Consider the following 15,789-nt stretch of genomic DNA (forward strand, 5'->3'; position numbering starts at 1 on the left):
CGTTTCACAGTCCATCACGTCCAAGCCACACCTTGCATTTTCAATATCCGTGCGACCCCTGTCCAGGCCCTCTACACGTTTTCACGAAATACGTGTCGCAACCTCAACCAGCAGTTCGAGTGACGTCGGTCGCATTGCCAGGGTGGTCGAAGCTCGAGGCTCGTGTGACCTACGCACGAAGCCAGCCCTTTTCACAAACCAACCTCTCCAGCTTCTCAAGACTTGTGAATGCTGCTTCTTCACCTTCCAGCGACAGCTATTCTCGAGCTGAAAGGGCCGACGCTATCCACCCTCCAGACACTCCATTCTGAAACATTTTCAACGTGTCATCCATCGCGTATCCCTTGCCTCGACGGCAAAGGCTCATCACGACTTTCAACATCTGTAACACCCTCGATCGAATATTAAAGCTCGCCACGGCAACACAAACACATACGACTGCGCCAAAACCCATCACAACCGCCATCATGGCCCTCATAACGTCCAAAACCCTCATCACATCCATATCGCTCTTCCACATCACCCTCGGCTTCTTCTTCCTCACCAACCCCAGCGCCATCAACGATCAGATCCTCGTACAAGTCCTCGGTCAAAGCATGGGCATTGTAAGCAGCCAGCTTTCGTCAACAGCATCCCTCACTAACATATCTAGCCATTTGCACGAGGATTCGACGCACAATCCCACACCCTTGCCTTCCTCTCCATCGTCCTCGTATTCTTTGGTCTCAGCGACCTCTTCTCCCTGGGCATGCCCGAAGAATTAGGATCGCTCTACTACTGGGGAACACAAGGTCGGTTCCGCTTCCCATACCCGCCAAATATCATAATCTAACACGGCGCAGCGCCTCTACGAGCCTTTCTATCCATCCTTCTCACATTCTACACCTACACATTCGGGCCATCATCCCCCTTCTACGGCGGCACATCACACCGAACTCGCACCAGCTACAACACGACCTACTCCCCCGCATCGTGGGGCGGCGATGGCCTGAAGAATCGCGTCTTCTTCACATTCGTCTTCATCGAGATGATCGCCTGGTTCTGGGTGTGGGTTACGCTGCGAGAGGAGAGAGCCGGTGTTGTAGAGAGGATGAGGAGGGGCGCTTCTGGGAAGAATCACGCGCATGATGAGTGATGAGGTTTTATTCCATTTTCTGTACTGTGCAGGAAAGGGATGTAGATGTTTCTTCGTCTACAAATGGGCATTTGGACATTTAGAAAGGTGCTGGTTGGATAAAGTTGTGCATTTTGTCGTAGGATTATACCCGATTAAACGAGAAGTTGTAAATGATATACCGTCATCAATTGACGTGCAGTTTTAATAAGGCTTGTACGGAGTACTTCAGCCTGTTTATCATGTCATGGCGTCCTTAAACTACATGGACCTCTGGACGATGGTCCACTAACACGACACACGCTCACTCACTTCTCCAAGCGAGAAAGGCAATGAAAAGCAAACACAATGTTCATCATCTAGAATACATACATGGTATCCATAGCCATACACGGGTATATTCCTCCAACGTACACATACAGTCCTTCATCCCAAATGCAACAAAATAAAATCGAAATACCAGCATGAAATGCGTTCAAGAAGCAGCGCAAATGCCTCCCAATGAATATATATACTCGTATAAGAAAAGGGCGTGAACAGATGGCCCAACCCGTCTACTCTTCATGGCAACTCAGGCCACTGGTCATCATTTGGCCGCCTCCACGGCTGTCGCGGGCGGTGCAGTTGTAGCCGTTGGACTTTCGACAGCTGGCGTCGTCGGCTGCTCGTCTTCGAGAATCTGTTCTTCTATAATTTCCCCGGGCCTGCCAACAATAGGCTGGAAAGATTCTACTTCTTCAAATTCGTCTTCGTCTTCTTCTTCGACCACCGGTTCTTCATCCTCTTCTTGGATGGTGATTTCCCCGGATCGTCGACCAAGTGCTGAGCCGCTTCCACTCCGTGAGTGCGACCCGGAGCCCGTGTTCCGGCTGCCGTGAGGGCCAAGCCCGCCAAAGTTTAGTGAGGGTCCTTTGAAGATGTTCCTCTTTCGCTTAGCGAACAATACCCCAGAGGCGAACGGATTCGGTGAGCCGGGAGGCTGTTGCTGGTTGTTTCCACTGGGCATTCCCTCATCGTACAGTCGCAACGGCGGTGGCGCTGGGGACCCTCGAACAAGGCGAATGTTGGATGGGAACGAATTGGCCGTTGGTGTAGCTGGCAGCACCTTGACTGAATGGTGAGGTGACTGTCCACGACCGAGTGGCGTTTTTGACGTGGAAACTGAACCGGCTGAGCTAGTTGATGAAGCTTTTGAATGGGAATGACGGTGGTGATGTAGCGATCGTATGGAAGAGACTGATGACGAAGTGGATTTCCTCCCCCGTAATCCAGCAGAGGACCGGCGCATGGCTGATCGGGGAGTTACCGGGGCGGGAGACAAGGACTGCCGCTTATATGATGAAGCCGTGGCTACTCTTGGTCGGAGAGGCTGAATGTGAGCAGACGGGGTTACGGATGAGCCAGAAGGTGTTCTGGTGGGTGTGCCAATTTGGCCATTACTCGGTAGTGCCTTGGCCAATCCGTTCGCTACTACGCCCTTTGGCAAGGGTACCGTCGGATGACCGCTGTTAACGGAACTCGAGGTCGGATACTTGCTTGTCTGTGGTCTTGGGCTCGCATCTTTGCCGCTGCCGTTATTGGACCCGTGCTTCAGATGCAAATTCGGCGTGCTCCGGCTCGTCCTCCGTTCGTGGCCCTTCCTTCGTTTCGTCGTGTTCTCAATAAACCAATGTGATAAGTTCTTCCAGTGGGCGATAATGGCTTGGCTGGGCTTCTTCTTCGGCTTAGGCTGTCCATTTTGTTGATTATTTTGGGAGGTACCGCCGTTGCTTCTCACGCCCAAGGTATCAGATGTCGTCACCAAATGCAAGGTAGATCCCCTAGACCTGGCGCTTCGAATCACCCCTTCCTTTGGTGGTGGAATGGGTCGGCGGTGCCGCGAGGTTGATACAGATCGAATCGAGTCTTTGTCAATGGGAGTCGGGGGGACATCTTCTTGAGATCTCCCAGATTCTGGAAGCAGTGGCAAGTCCGTCACTGTAAAATCGCCGTGGTAATGTGCGCTCCTTCGCTCCGATCGTCCTCGTCTGGGGCCGCCGTGCTCGCCGAGTCTTATAAACTGGCTCGTCAGGCCACCGTCTTCATCGACATCTTGCAAAACAGGAGTCATGCGGTCGAGTCGGCTTGAAGCGGCAGACAACCGTCGTAAACTTTTTTCAAGCTCCTTTTCTTGTCGCTTGCGATCTCTCCTCATCATCTTTCGTTCCTCCTTCTCCAAGAGCAATGTCCACCAACCGGATAGAGCATTGCATTTTTGCGCCAAGACACTCTCAATTACAGCATCAATGTCTACACCAGCACTTCGCATACGTTGGAGGCAATCCTTTTCCAGGGCTGTAGCAAATGGTGAGTGTGCCCTGACGTCAAGAATCGCTTGTTGTGCGGGAGCATGTTCTGCCAGGAACGGGTGGGCCAAGATATCGGGGAGCGAAGGTCGCGGGAGCGGTCGTTTTGAAAGCAGCAGCTTGAGTAGCGAAAGGGCATCGGGAGTCAGGTGGTCAGGATACTTTGGTTCCTCAGACAGTATTCTGGTTCGCGTAACGTTGTCGTCGTCGTCATCGAAGGGTAGTTCTCCGCATAGCAGCGCGTACAATATAATCCCCAAACTCCATACATCTACCTTTTCACCAGCATATTTCTCTCCCTTGAGCATTTCCGGTGCCGCATAGCATATTGTGCCGCAAAAGGTTTGTAGGTAATTCGTGCGACCCTCGTACTCCCTCGTGAAACCAAAGTCGACGAGTTTGACGTTTTCGTGTCTATCGAGGAGGATGTTTTCGAGTTTCAGGTCGCGATGAACGCATGACTGGAAGTGGACGTACGATACAGCGCCGACGAGTTGGCTAAATATCTTTTGCACCTTACCAACAGGTAGTGGTCCATGTTCGAGAAGGTAGTTGTAAAGTTCGTCACCTGTTATACATCAGCCCAGTCCCTGTTCCAAGCTTCCGGCCGTCGTCGGGGGATCAGATCCGTACCTGAACAATATTCCAAAACCAGCCACACCAAGTTTTCTGTTACAATGACCTCGTATAGTCGTGCAATGTGCGGGTGGACAAACTGCCTGTGGTGGTGAATTTCGCGCGCGAGGTTTGCATCGTCTTTATGAGCAGACTTTAAAACGACCTGTCACAGTAAAAGACGGTCAGTTAGTCTCCCAGAACCCCCAACACATGAAGATTGGTGCGCCGTGATATGCGGGAAAGCACTGTTTCACGTAAGGTTGTCATACCTTGGACCCGTTGGTGAGTTTGTGTGTTGCGAGGTAGACTTTTCCAAATGATCCTTTTCCTATTAATCTGCCGAGGGTATAATTTCCAACGGATTTCAGGTCGCTACTGGAGAATTCGCTGTACAAAACCAAGCTGTCAGCATTCCGAGAGGTGCTGCGAGATTCTCGCGCCCACAATCGCAAGGGCTTCGGGTCAGGTCAGGCGGACGAGAGGGAGGATGGGTGACAACTTACTCCAACAGCTGCTGATACGAATTCGCAAGCTATGAGAAAGAGAAAACAAGTCAGCTTCTCACCCTTCTTCTTTTTTTCTTGGAGTGGGATTTGTCAGAGACGGAGGGGTCGCCCATTGTGCCCGGAGCCGACTGCACAATGGGGGCGTGACGAAAACACCATGAATCAATTCAAGGTGGCCCAAGTCGCCATACCTTTGCCTTGCGCCCCTGCACATCAGCCTTCCCCTTGGCTGACTGCATGCCTTGATTGCGCGTCGACACTGCGCGACAAGAGCAACAGGGCTGAGTAGAATCGACGTATTCCGTGGTGTGGAAAGGTTGGAAGGGAAATGTACAAAAGAAGAAAAAGAAAAAAGAGGCTGGTCCAAGTATTGGACGTGGTGGAGGTGGTTGTGGAAGGGTGTCTTCGGCGGTCGGTCTGGAGTTGGAGACTGGCGTGCGATGGACGGAACGGAGGTGGAAGCTCAACACAGAAAAGTGATGGATTGTAGCGGGAACAATGGACCCGGTCTGGTCTGATCAGGTCTGGTCTGGTTTATCCTCAACGCCCGATGGGCTAGAACAAGGGATAGGGACAGCAGAGCTCCCTCGGCTTCCCAGGCATGCCGCCAGAGGTCGTCAATTCAGGCTGTCAAACTGGGTCGAGGCGGGTTTGGGCGGAGAACTGAACCTTGGAAGGTGTCTGGCTGGTCTGGTGTGGTGCGGCGGCGGCAGCGGCAACGGCAGCAGGCGTTGTGGAACAGACTCGGGAGAGGTCAAGTCAAGGTTCCAAAGTTGGCTGGCTGAATCAGGTCTGGTGAGATGCGAGCGGGAAATTGGCCGTGGGGTACGGAGTAACGCACGGAGTGATGGATGGTGACGGGCATCAAAGTCTGGGCTAGGTAGCCAAGGTAAGGTATTTGGGCTCTGATACCTAAGCTTGTTTGGAGTATGTATGCTGTAGTTGGTCCAACCGAAAAGTGAGAATGTCTCCGTCGATATGTGTCAAGTTGGAGTGGCTCAGTGTTGGCCACGGCCTCGATGATTGTCCAAGCAATACCCAAATTCAGACTAATTTTGATCACTTGTGGCGTGCAGGGAACGTAGTTTGGCCACGAGGGAAGCGTTCTAGCAACTGGAAAAGAAGGCCAGGGGGACGATCCCGCTTATCAATGTTTTGAGTTGGATGCCAGGTGTGCTGGGCGCAAGAAGTTTGATGGCCGATGCCGACGGTCCATGTCTTTCTTCTGGGATGAGATCTGACGATGGCAGACTGCGATGAATAATACGATACATGTATGGAGTGGACATGGAAGGTTGACCAGACCTGTGCTCAACCTGTTCACCAGCACTGAGTAGAAAGTTGACGGATCGCTCTTTCCGTGAGAACATTGAATGGTTCTAGCTCTAAGCCCACTCACCAGCTGACCGACACTTGCCTGCCAACCATCACTCATTTCTTCAATTTTGAACATTGAATGCACAAGACAATAACTGACAGACGGTCACAGCATCCGAACTACAACCAAAAAGCAATAGCAATAGCAAGTCTGCCGCACATCCAATATAGGAAAGCAAAGATTCATGTCCTCGTCAGCGAACAATGGATGCATGCACACGTTCTCACTGCCACCAACATCGTATGGCAGCTATGTCAGGCCGTAACTTTGAACTCAATCAATTTGCCATCGAGTTCATCAGTGATGCCAGGCTGCATGCCCAATCTGCCAAACCACCACGTCAACCCATCCGCACAATCAACAGCAGCGGCAAAACATTAAGGACCACCTCGCCCCATCGTAAAACCTTGGTCAATTCAACCGTAATCCTAATCAGAACCAGGGCAAGTTTCAGTGGGCGAACAATTCTCAATGATGACATGGCGTCGGTCTTGTTGACATGGACAACACTCCTCACGCCATCAATGGATGCTCTCTCCTGGCCCATGTGGGGTCGACATCTCAACCACAAACAATGACATTGATATGACTTGGTCTCGTCCGCCATATGGGCAGATGCAACACATTCATTGTGAAAAGTGAATATATTTGGCTAATTAATGTCTTTAATGTATTCATTAAACTATGTAACTTTTTATTTTGGCAATTTATCCTTAGTGGCCAAAAGTGTGTTGTCGCTTCTCATGCGCGAACGTGCTCAAAGCATTCGCAGAAAACCATCCAACTCAACAAAACAAGCCTGACAAGTCTCTGTCTGGCAAAACTTGGAACCGAGATTGATGACACGCGAGCGACGATAGGTAGCTTACCCAAGCCACTCTTTAGGAAACTGAACCTAAGGATACCGCCCATGGGGAAATTTTTTTTTTTGTTTTCCGATCCGTTACAGGGTAGCTACAGTAACTTCAAGACTCCAATTCACATACATCACAATCAGTGCAATTGGTTCATCAGCCGCGTACCTTTTCCTTGAAACCTTCCATGCTACATTTTTATGCTCGTCTATGCACCTATCTTACACAAGGCCCTGCTTTGGCTGCCTTGCTGCTGTTTCCCAAACAAAACAAGTGTATCAAACTCCCCTCCATGCAATTATCCATGAGCCATCCCGGCTGTAGCAAAAGCATTCTTTACAAGTGTAGGCCTACCCAGAAAACAAAAGAATTCGCCTTTTCCCACCCGTGCCGTATGTGACGTAGTCATTACTACTTATAATACAATATACCAAAAAAGTACACGTCATAGCCATAATGTAGGGTCGCGGCGCGAGATGCGGTAGGTCATGGAAATATCATGCTCCTCAAAACCACATCACCGTTTCCTCGTGTCTCGACCCCTCTTTTTGCTCTTTTTCTTATCCTTTGGCAGCTCAAGCTTGGTGTACTTCAGCTCCTCTGTCATAGTTTTGAGCATGTATTGATCGATGTTGCCCATACGGCTTCCAAAGGCGTTGTACTCGATCTCGCCTTCATCCACTGGTGTCATGTCGTCCGCATCCAAACCGCCCTCCAGCACAGACTTTCCCGCCGGCGTGCCTTGTCGTGCCGTCGATGTGCCCGAGGCTGGGACACTTGCTTTCTCTGTAAAGTCGGCGTCATCGGCCTGGATCTCCCTTTCAGCCACCCGGGCCGCTGCAACATCCTCCCTGTCCTCTGCTTGCTCAAGCGCTCGGCCAACAGTTCGTTGATCTCTGCTCGTATCTGGACCCCCGAGGACTCGGTCCAATGCGGCATCTGCAGCAGCAACGCCTTCGCTGGTAAAGTCTACCTTGTCCTCCAGGACGTCTCTAACAGAAATCTTGTTGAAATAGTCCGTGGTGAACTCGCCCTCTTGGATAACCACATCGTCTAGCATTTGCTTTTGTGAGGCTTTGCGGAGAATGTTTGCCTCAATCGTGTGCTCACTGACCAGACGGTAAATGTGCACGTCTCGCGTCTGGCCGATACGGTGGCAACGGTCCTGGCACTGCTTGTCCATTGCTGGGTTCCAGTCCTGATCGTAAAAGATGACACTGTCAGCCCCAGTCAGGTTGATCCCTAGACCACCCGATCGGGTCGATAGAATAAAACAGAGGATTCGCGGATCATTGTTGAACCGTTCTGTTAAAATTTGCCGCTGCTCTACCTTGGTTGCGCCGTCGAGGCGGAGGTACTTGTGGCCGTGAATGTTGAGAAACTGCTCCAGAATGTCCAGTACTTTGGTCATTTGTGTAAATATCAAAGCCCGGTGACCTCCAGCCTGTAATTTCCGAAGAAGCTTATCCAATACTTGCAGCTTGCCGCAGTCATATTGGAGTAGCCGTTTATCCGGGAACTGGATGCTGTGTCTCATGCGAGACTCATGCCAGGGATCTACGGGTGACTCCTTGGGCAGGAAGGGAGCCCACCGTACTGGCGCCGAAAGCTTCAGATCCTCGTCCGTGAAAGCCTGGACAGCCGCAGGACCTAGCAGCACCTGCTCCAAGTCCCGGGTTACGACGGGAGGCGTGACGCAAGAAAACTTTGATATTATCGTTTTGAAAGTCTCGGCTCGCTGGTCAAGAGTTGGTGTCAGAGCCCGGATAAAGGCTAGATCGCCCTCGAACCAAGATATCATCTTCTGTGGGATCTTAGGCTTCGGTCGGTAGGGGCGTTTGTGTGCATTTATTGTCAAAAGATCAATGACATTTTTGCCGTAAATTGGGCGTTGCTGACGGCGAAGAGCATTGAGGTATACGCAATGTTGGAGTTCCTCGAACCGACCCCATCGTGCTCCACTCTCCAAGTACGAAATGCTAGATTCTACTGTTGAAGGATCGAGAATCGTGTAGGCTGCCTGGGCTCTGACCTTTTGTGCTTCGCGCAGGTCCATCAGTGCTCGATGGGAGCTAAGTTGAGCAATTCGGTCGGCATCCACATTGGACAAGTGCTCGTGCTTCGTGGGAACAAGATTCAAGAATGCGAGATTGACCCTGCTCATTGGTGCGTTGGTTAAAAGTGATCGGACCCTGCGCTCCGTATATGTGTACTCGGCTGGCGTTGATTTGGCCATGCGGAATGAGGTCATGATGGGTCTGTCGATGAACAAATCCGGATGGTTGCAAACTTTGCGAAGCTGCATCAGACAGTTGATAATTGACAAGTAATTGCCAGATGACAAAGTTTCCTTGGTGTCTGATCGGGAGAGGAACCCATCGTACAGCTCTCGCTGACGTTTTGACAATCGACAGAATTCCACATGTTCATACTTGGCGGGCATTTGCTTCTCAACATCTGCCTTGAGACGGCGCAGCAAGTACGGCCGAAGAACCTTGTGAAGCTTGGAGATAATCGCTTTGGCCTCGTCATCCATTTGGTCTCTGCCGCTTTCCAAAATCTGAGATTCGGGTTTGTGGAACCAGTCTTGGAACTCTTGCAAGTCTGCAAAACCGCCCACTCCATTTTCCGCCGGCATGAGGAAGAAGAGAAGAGACCACAGCTCTGTAAGATTGTTTTGCAAAGGTGTACCAGTGAGCAACAGACGAGCCTGGGTGTTGAAGCCGAGCAGTGTTTGCCATCTTTGAGACTTGAAGTTTTTGATGTTGTGTGCCTCGTCCAGGACCATGTAGTGCCATCTTCGGCGCTTGAACACTTGCTGATCTTGAAGCACCAATTGGTAGGACGTTATACAAACGTTCCAGACATCATCGTTATTCCACCCCTGCCGCTTGCGTTTTCGCTCGTCCTGGGAACCATAATATGCAAGAATCTTAAATCCAGGGCACCATTTCTTGAACTCCATCTCCCAGTTCAGCATAACACTGGTGGGAACGACTACCAAGTGAGGACCCCAGACGTGATGGTCACACGCGAGATGGGCCAACAATGCGATAGTTTGGATAGTTTTACCCAGACCCATTTCGTCGGCGAGGATACCGTTGGTATTGTTTGCATAGAGACCGGCAAGCCAATCCAATCCATCATGTTGGTATTCTCGTAACGTACCGCGTAGTAGAAAAGGAATTTCTGTCTTGTGGGTAGAAGGCGTGTGAGGGGTCACCGATCGACTGGCCGAAGCCTTAGTGACAGCAAGCTCTGCTGAGGAAGCCTCGACTTCAGAGGGCTTTGTCTCTGATGTTGGTGGCGACTGGCTACGCCGAGGACTGGTGTGATTCGTAACTGGCTCCGTTTCTGGGCTCGCAGGTCTGTCAATGTTCACGGTCGGCATGGGAACGGATGCTTGGGTCGTGTCATCCTCATGGGCACCCTCCATACGCACATCCTCGTTTGGTGAAATTTTCTTGGATGCGTGATATTCGAGCACCGGCTTCTCATCCATGTCCCGGTGAACCTCGACGGCTTGGTCCGGGGCTGTGGTGGTATCAGCATGCACCGAAACCTCATTCTTAGGCGCTTGTTCTTCATGGGAGTCATGGCCATTAGTCAACAACGCCTCATCTGTGGTAGGGGCAGGTACCAATGATGTAGAGTCGACATCCTGGCTATTCGACAACCTAACCTTAGTGTCTGTGGGATCATCTTGAATCAGAGAATTGCTGACGGTCTCAACCATGTCAATATCAGTGTCCCCCTTTTCTGCCGGCGTCTCGTCCACAGCGACTTGCTTCATCTGTTTCAGCTCAGATTTACCAAACAATAGTCCAAGTAAGCCGCCTGCATCCTCATCCTCGGACTCGTCATCCACCTCATCGTTGTCTTCATCGTCGCCCTCTTCGTCATCGTCATCCTCGCTGTCAATGTCGCTAGAACCCATGTCGTCGTCCATGTCTACCGATTCGTCACTGGTTTCACCGGCCACGTCGGTGGCATCAGCCAAAGCCTCGCTTGGAGTAGCATCGACGCTGCCCTCCTTTTTGTCCGACTGCTCAAGATCCGGAATGTTCGCGTATTTTGCTCTCAGCTCATCCTGTGTGAGACCCTCATCCCCAACATCCTTGATGTCCCCGTCGCCTCCTTCCTCTTCTTCATCAGATGTTGACATATTATCGCTATCGAGTTCGTCCGGGTCGTCGCCGTCACTCTCATCTGATGCTAGATTTGATTCCTCAACCCCATCATTGTCATTGGCGCTAATATCGTCGCTGAGGTCATCGAAACCGGCCTCCTCGTCTGTAACCTGTTCCGAGTCTAGTCCACGCCGAGCTTGCAATTTTTGTTCTGATAAGCTCACTGCCTCGTTGAGGGCTGCTTTGACTCGTTTCTGCTCCTCTGCCTCCCATTGCTCAAGGCGTTGACGGTTAACTTGAGTCCTAACGTTTTCCCAAGTGCCGAATAAAGCACGAATAACAAATCGGTAATGCCCAATCCATTTCTGCCGAGCCTCGGCCTCCAGCTGTTCGGCTGACTTGGGCTGTCGTTGCATCCATGCTTCGCGGCACGCTTCTGCGAGTTTCTTGGCCATGGCACGGTGACGTTGTTGCTCACCCAGCAGGAGCTTTCGAAAGTTTGCCATTGCTTTGATAATATGGTCCTGGCGAGCATATTGCCTGCTGGGTTCTTCGTCCCCTTCTGGGATAAATACTGAACAACGACCTACAGAAAGGATGCCGCCGGGCTGTACCTCATCCTCAATGCGCAAAACTGATCGGGCGTCCTTTAAAGCGGCCTCGTCGGTGTAGATTGGTCCATCTTCAGAGACGAAAAGTCCACCGTCCTCCACTGGGATTGTTCCAGCTTGCTCCCAAAAATCTTCAAAACTGGTGCCGATTTTGGGTCGTTTGCGAACTTGATCTGCGTGGACCAATGGTATGAAACCGGAGCGGCCGACTCGCAACTTTATTCGCGGTGATCGCCCGGTTCCATCGTGAGATTGGTACGTCGAGTTGTTGGGAGAGGTTGAAAGTTCGCCTGATAATTCGGTTCCATCGGCCAGACGTGATGGTCTCCGCGTTCTCGTAGAGTGCCTAGTACCCTGGGTTGGTGGAGATGGGGTACGACGTCTGAGAGATCTTGAAGAGCTCCTGGCAGGTGCTGGTACGGGTTTTCGCGGTGTCGATTTCGGTGTCGCCATGGGCCGCTTCTGAGAGCCGACTTTGTTGTTGGGTGTCTTCACAGGGGTTACCGCAGATGCTTTTGCTTGCGCTGGAGAATTTTTGGTCACAAGAGAATGCCTAGTCAATCTCTTCTTGCCTTGTGGCTGGAGCTCAAGTGGTAAGGTATTTATGCGCCCTGACTTGCGGCGTCCGTTCTCAGTGAAGCTGGTTGGGCCTTCGGCTGATATTCTCTTCCACGGAGGAGATATAGGCTTGGGCTTCTTTGCTGACGAAGGGGTTGGCGGAGGAGTGCTATCTCGTGTTCGACGTCTTTTCGCGGGACGGCCATCCTCCTCGTCGGGTTGAAGTCCATCGCCATTGACTTCCTCTGGGACATGGCCATTTGTGCTCGCCGGCGCGTCCGTGCTTGCCTGCACATGCGCTTCTGGTTCATTAGAAACATCGTTTGCTTTGGTATCGGATGATATCACGTCGTCGTCATGCAACTTGTCCGCGTCAGTCGCTGTTTCGTGGGCTTGGAGATCCGCGATGGACACGTCGTGGTCGGGAGACGCGGTCTCGGGCATCATAGTAGTGTGGAGCCAGGAGACGCAGTGGGCGTGATCTCGTTGAGGCGAGCATTTGCAGTATAGAAATTATGGTCTAGAGATTCGTAGTGCTTCAACGAATATTCATACAAAATTTGAACATGATCAGAGGCCTGTGGCGCGGGTTGCGGCGAAAAATGTGAGCAAAAGCCGACTTGCCAGCAAAACTTTTGGAGTGGGAAGAAATTGGACTCGCAGATGACATGCCTTGGTGTGTTTGTCTTGTGCTTGCTCTCCCTGGCTTGGCGTGCGAGTGCTTCACAGGTGGTTCTTGCTGTGTGCTTCCTTCCCTCATGGCCCCCTGCCTAGAACAAGCTGTAGACCCACTTCGAAAAAATGATGGACTGTTGTTGGCTGAGGGCATGGACTCCTCGCGAATCACAGCTTTCTTGTTGACAGCTTGGAAAATTGGTGCCCCAGGCAGCAATTGGTTAGCGGCCTTGGTCATTCCGACTTCAACTTCGAGTTGAGCAAATGCACTCGCGAAGAGCCATCGCATCATCAACAAGCAATTGGGCGCCAAGGACGTTTCAATTGGCCCAAGGTACGACATGACATCAATTGATATCATCGAACAACATTTTGTGAAATCGTGGTTTTCGCTGGACGCTTTCGCTGACTGGTTTCTCACAGATGCTTCCTCAACGAATCGCGCGGTCATCCGCCGCCCGCGCCAAACTTGCGGCGGCCCGTTGCCTCCCTGTGGTTCAGCGGCGAGGCTTCTTGCCTGCTTCGTTGTCTGACCGCAAGGTTCTCGAAGCCAAGTATCCTGAACGCCAGACGATGTCTGAAGCCGAGGACCCCGGCATGGTTCGTCGATCTGTTTCCTGGTCACGGCCGAATCTGTTATGAGAGCAATGTAACTGATTGAATGGTTCTGAGCAGAACGGCGGCTATATCAACCCTCCTAGAATTAAGCGCCAGTTCCGAGACCCCTACGCCAACTGGTGGGACCCCCAGGAACGACGAAACTTCGGTGAACCCATCCACGAAGATAACGATGTTCTTGGTATCTTCTCCCCTTACGAATATACCTGGACCAAGCCAGGTCCTGGATTGGTCATGATTGGCAGCTTTATTGCAGTATTTTTGGGCGTCTCCGGTCTCGTCTATCTGAAGTATCCTGACCAGCCTACCTATCCTCGAGAATTTGAAGCTGGTTTGGAACGAGAGTTGGGTGGGCCTGGAGCTGTACGAGTAAGTGCAACGAGCCATTTTAGCAGTAACTTCGAATCGATACGAGCACGACCGCTGACATGGTGACTCGCATTACAGGCGCGAATGGAAGGAGATGAAGACCCTTAAATTATAGCACAATGTGGTTCCGCCAGGAAATGGCGGTGTTGTACATAAATAGGCGCGGAATAAAGGGAATTACCGTAAACCAAACTTCCGTTTCTGTTGGAGCAGTTCAAGCGAGAGCTTGAAGTTGGTGGACTTGCTTTGCCCATAGAATGGCCAAACACGCCACATCGACGTTTCTTTTGTTCACGAAGAGGTACTTTTTTTTTTTGTAAGGGTAAGCTCTTGATGCTGTGTAGAAGCAATATGATTGACAACATATAAGCAATGCACTTCTCAGGTGCGTGATCAATTGAGCCTTTAATGTTCTGACACCTGAATGCTGTGAACAGCTGCAGCCTGTTGCTTGTAGCTGCAACATGAAGGTGAAGGTCTGGTGACTAGAAGGTGACAAGCGAGGGGTGCTCAAATGCAACTGCCTCTGCCTGGTTCAATCTGGCTGTCGCAGCCCTGCATGTGTGCTGCTTCTTGCCCACGACGGACCAGATGCGTCCTGGTCTTGCTTCAACAGCTCGTTCCATACTCCCAAGCATTGTCGATACTCGCTTACTATTGCTCTTTTAGGACGTGCGGCTTCCAGAGGTCAGGACTAGCAAGAACCGGTATCCGTCTTGGCGTTGGCTCGCCAGACCTCTCCATATTGGGTTCTTTTGTTGTCAAGTTTAATGGTCATGGCAATAGTCTATTTCTTCTCGTGGTCTTCTCGTCTTCTTCATACTTCTGCACACAGTATTTGTGCCTCTGGTATCTAGGTAGATGCTATTTCGCGGTTTCGGTGAGTCGCTTTGACGCAGGCTTTGTTATGCAACGCTAATACCAGTTTCGATCAGACTTTGTCAATGAGCATATTCATGGCATTGGTGAAAACAGTGCTCTGAACCGACTTTTTAGACACTGCGAGTTCGTCGCCGGAGCCTAACTGCAAAATGCGCTTCGAAGACTGGGACATCCTCCTCTTCCCACGGGAATGTAAGGTACCGTTCAAGGAATTCAAAGTGGCCTGCCATGTTGTCCATGATCCGGGTATGATGAGTTGGCAACGAGCCCCAACCCCATGAATTTGTTACTGAACGATCTGTCAAGAATCTCCGCAGTTCGGAGGCACCTTCGGCCTACCAACAATGTGCTGCTTCGTACCAAGCCTTCTACCAGGCACCCCTTTTCAGGTTTCCATTCACTCCTGGAACGCCCCAGCTGTGAGCCAGCTCACAAAATCCTACAGTAAATTTCTAGAAGATGTCAAGTTTGAAGCTAGGCTGTTCATCGATGGCAGATTAGTAGCGTACTTGCCGCCCCGGCTACTCCCCCATTCTGCCCTACTAGTCGCTAAGCAGAAGCAGGTCGTCAGCCCTGGAAAGAAAGAGTACTTGGCCACATATCATAGCCCACAGCTTTGGTAGGTACATCCTTAAAATGACCTGGCATCTTACAGACTGACGATGCCTAGATTTCTCCAAAACTGGAGATCTGGAGGCTCTGAGCTTCCCAAACTTTCGCCAGGAGCTGCTACAACAAAACTACTGGAGCCCGGCAGACGACCTTGGGCGCATCAAAGTGGTCCTGAGTGAAGGATTTCCCCGCGATTCGATTACCACGCCGTTTGAAAGAGTCAAGAATGTTGTAGCCTTTTCATTCCAACATGCTCCATTAGGTAACGATTTCTTTCTGCCTGTGACTAGCAGAGCTTGCTGACGGGATGCCAGAAGTCCTAGAAGGCTCATCCATCGCATGGCCGAACCCTGCCATGTGGCGAAAAGCACCCTTTGCTGCTGCTATGCAGGTCCCTACGCTTCAACCAGACGATTCTGAATCCCACGCACACTCACCCCAACGTCGAGGCAGCGGTTCTCGAAAAGTTACTCATACGCCAAACTCATTCCCGGTAGAGGCGACGAACCCAGTATTTGC

At 51.2% G+C, this 15,789-nt stretch overlaps 4 protein-coding genes across 4 annotated transcripts; 2 read left to right on the top strand and 2 right to left on the bottom strand.

Annotated features, from left to right (window-relative positions):
• Positions 1-467: 467 nt before the first annotated feature.
• VFPPC_14769 (increased loss of mitochondrial DNA protein 1) lies at positions 468-1,135 on the top strand (the record flags this gene model as incomplete). The annotated part of the gene is made up of 3 exons (XM_018292537.1): positions 468-605; positions 653-791; positions 843-1,135. The coding sequence occupies 3 exons, from the start codon at positions 468-470 to the stop codon at positions 1,133-1,135; spliced, it is 570 nt and encodes a 189-aa protein (XP_018137433.1).
• A 565-nt stretch (positions 1,136-1,700) lies between these two features.
• Positions 1,701-4,822, bottom strand: VFPPC_10469 (protein kinase; the record flags this gene model as incomplete). The annotated part of the gene is made up of 5 exons (XM_018288837.1): positions 1,701-4,027; positions 4,093-4,240; positions 4,347-4,464; positions 4,581-4,609; positions 4,775-4,822. The coding sequence occupies 5 exons, from the start codon at positions 4,820-4,822 to the stop codon at positions 1,701-1,703; spliced, it is 2,670 nt and encodes an 889-aa protein (XP_018137434.1).
• A 2,510-nt stretch (positions 4,823-7,332) lies between these two features.
• On the bottom strand, positions 7,333-12,558 carry VFPPC_10471 (helicase swr1; the record flags this gene model as incomplete). The annotated part of the gene is made up of 1 exon (XM_018288839.1): positions 7,333-12,558. The coding sequence occupies one exon, from the start codon at positions 12,556-12,558 to the stop codon at positions 7,333-7,335; it is 5,226 nt and encodes a 1,741-aa protein (XP_018137436.1).
• Positions 12,559-13,212: 654 nt separating this feature from the next.
• Positions 13,213-13,884, top strand: VFPPC_10472 (NADH:ubiquinone oxidoreductase; the record flags this gene model as incomplete). Its single annotated transcript, XM_018288840.1, has 3 exons — positions 13,213-13,371; positions 13,462-13,782; positions 13,855-13,884. 3 exons carry the CDS (start codon positions 13,213-13,215, stop codon positions 13,882-13,884), a joined length of 510 nt encoding a protein of 169 aa, XP_018137437.1.
• Positions 13,885-15,789: the final 1,905 nt, after the last annotated feature.

This window comes from Pochonia chlamydosporia (assembly GCF_001653235.2).
Source record: "Pochonia chlamydosporia 170 chromosome Unknown PCv3seq00011, whole genome shotgun sequence".
Taxonomy (NCBI): Eukaryota; Fungi; Ascomycota; class Sordariomycetes; order Hypocreales; family Clavicipitaceae; genus Pochonia; species Pochonia chlamydosporia.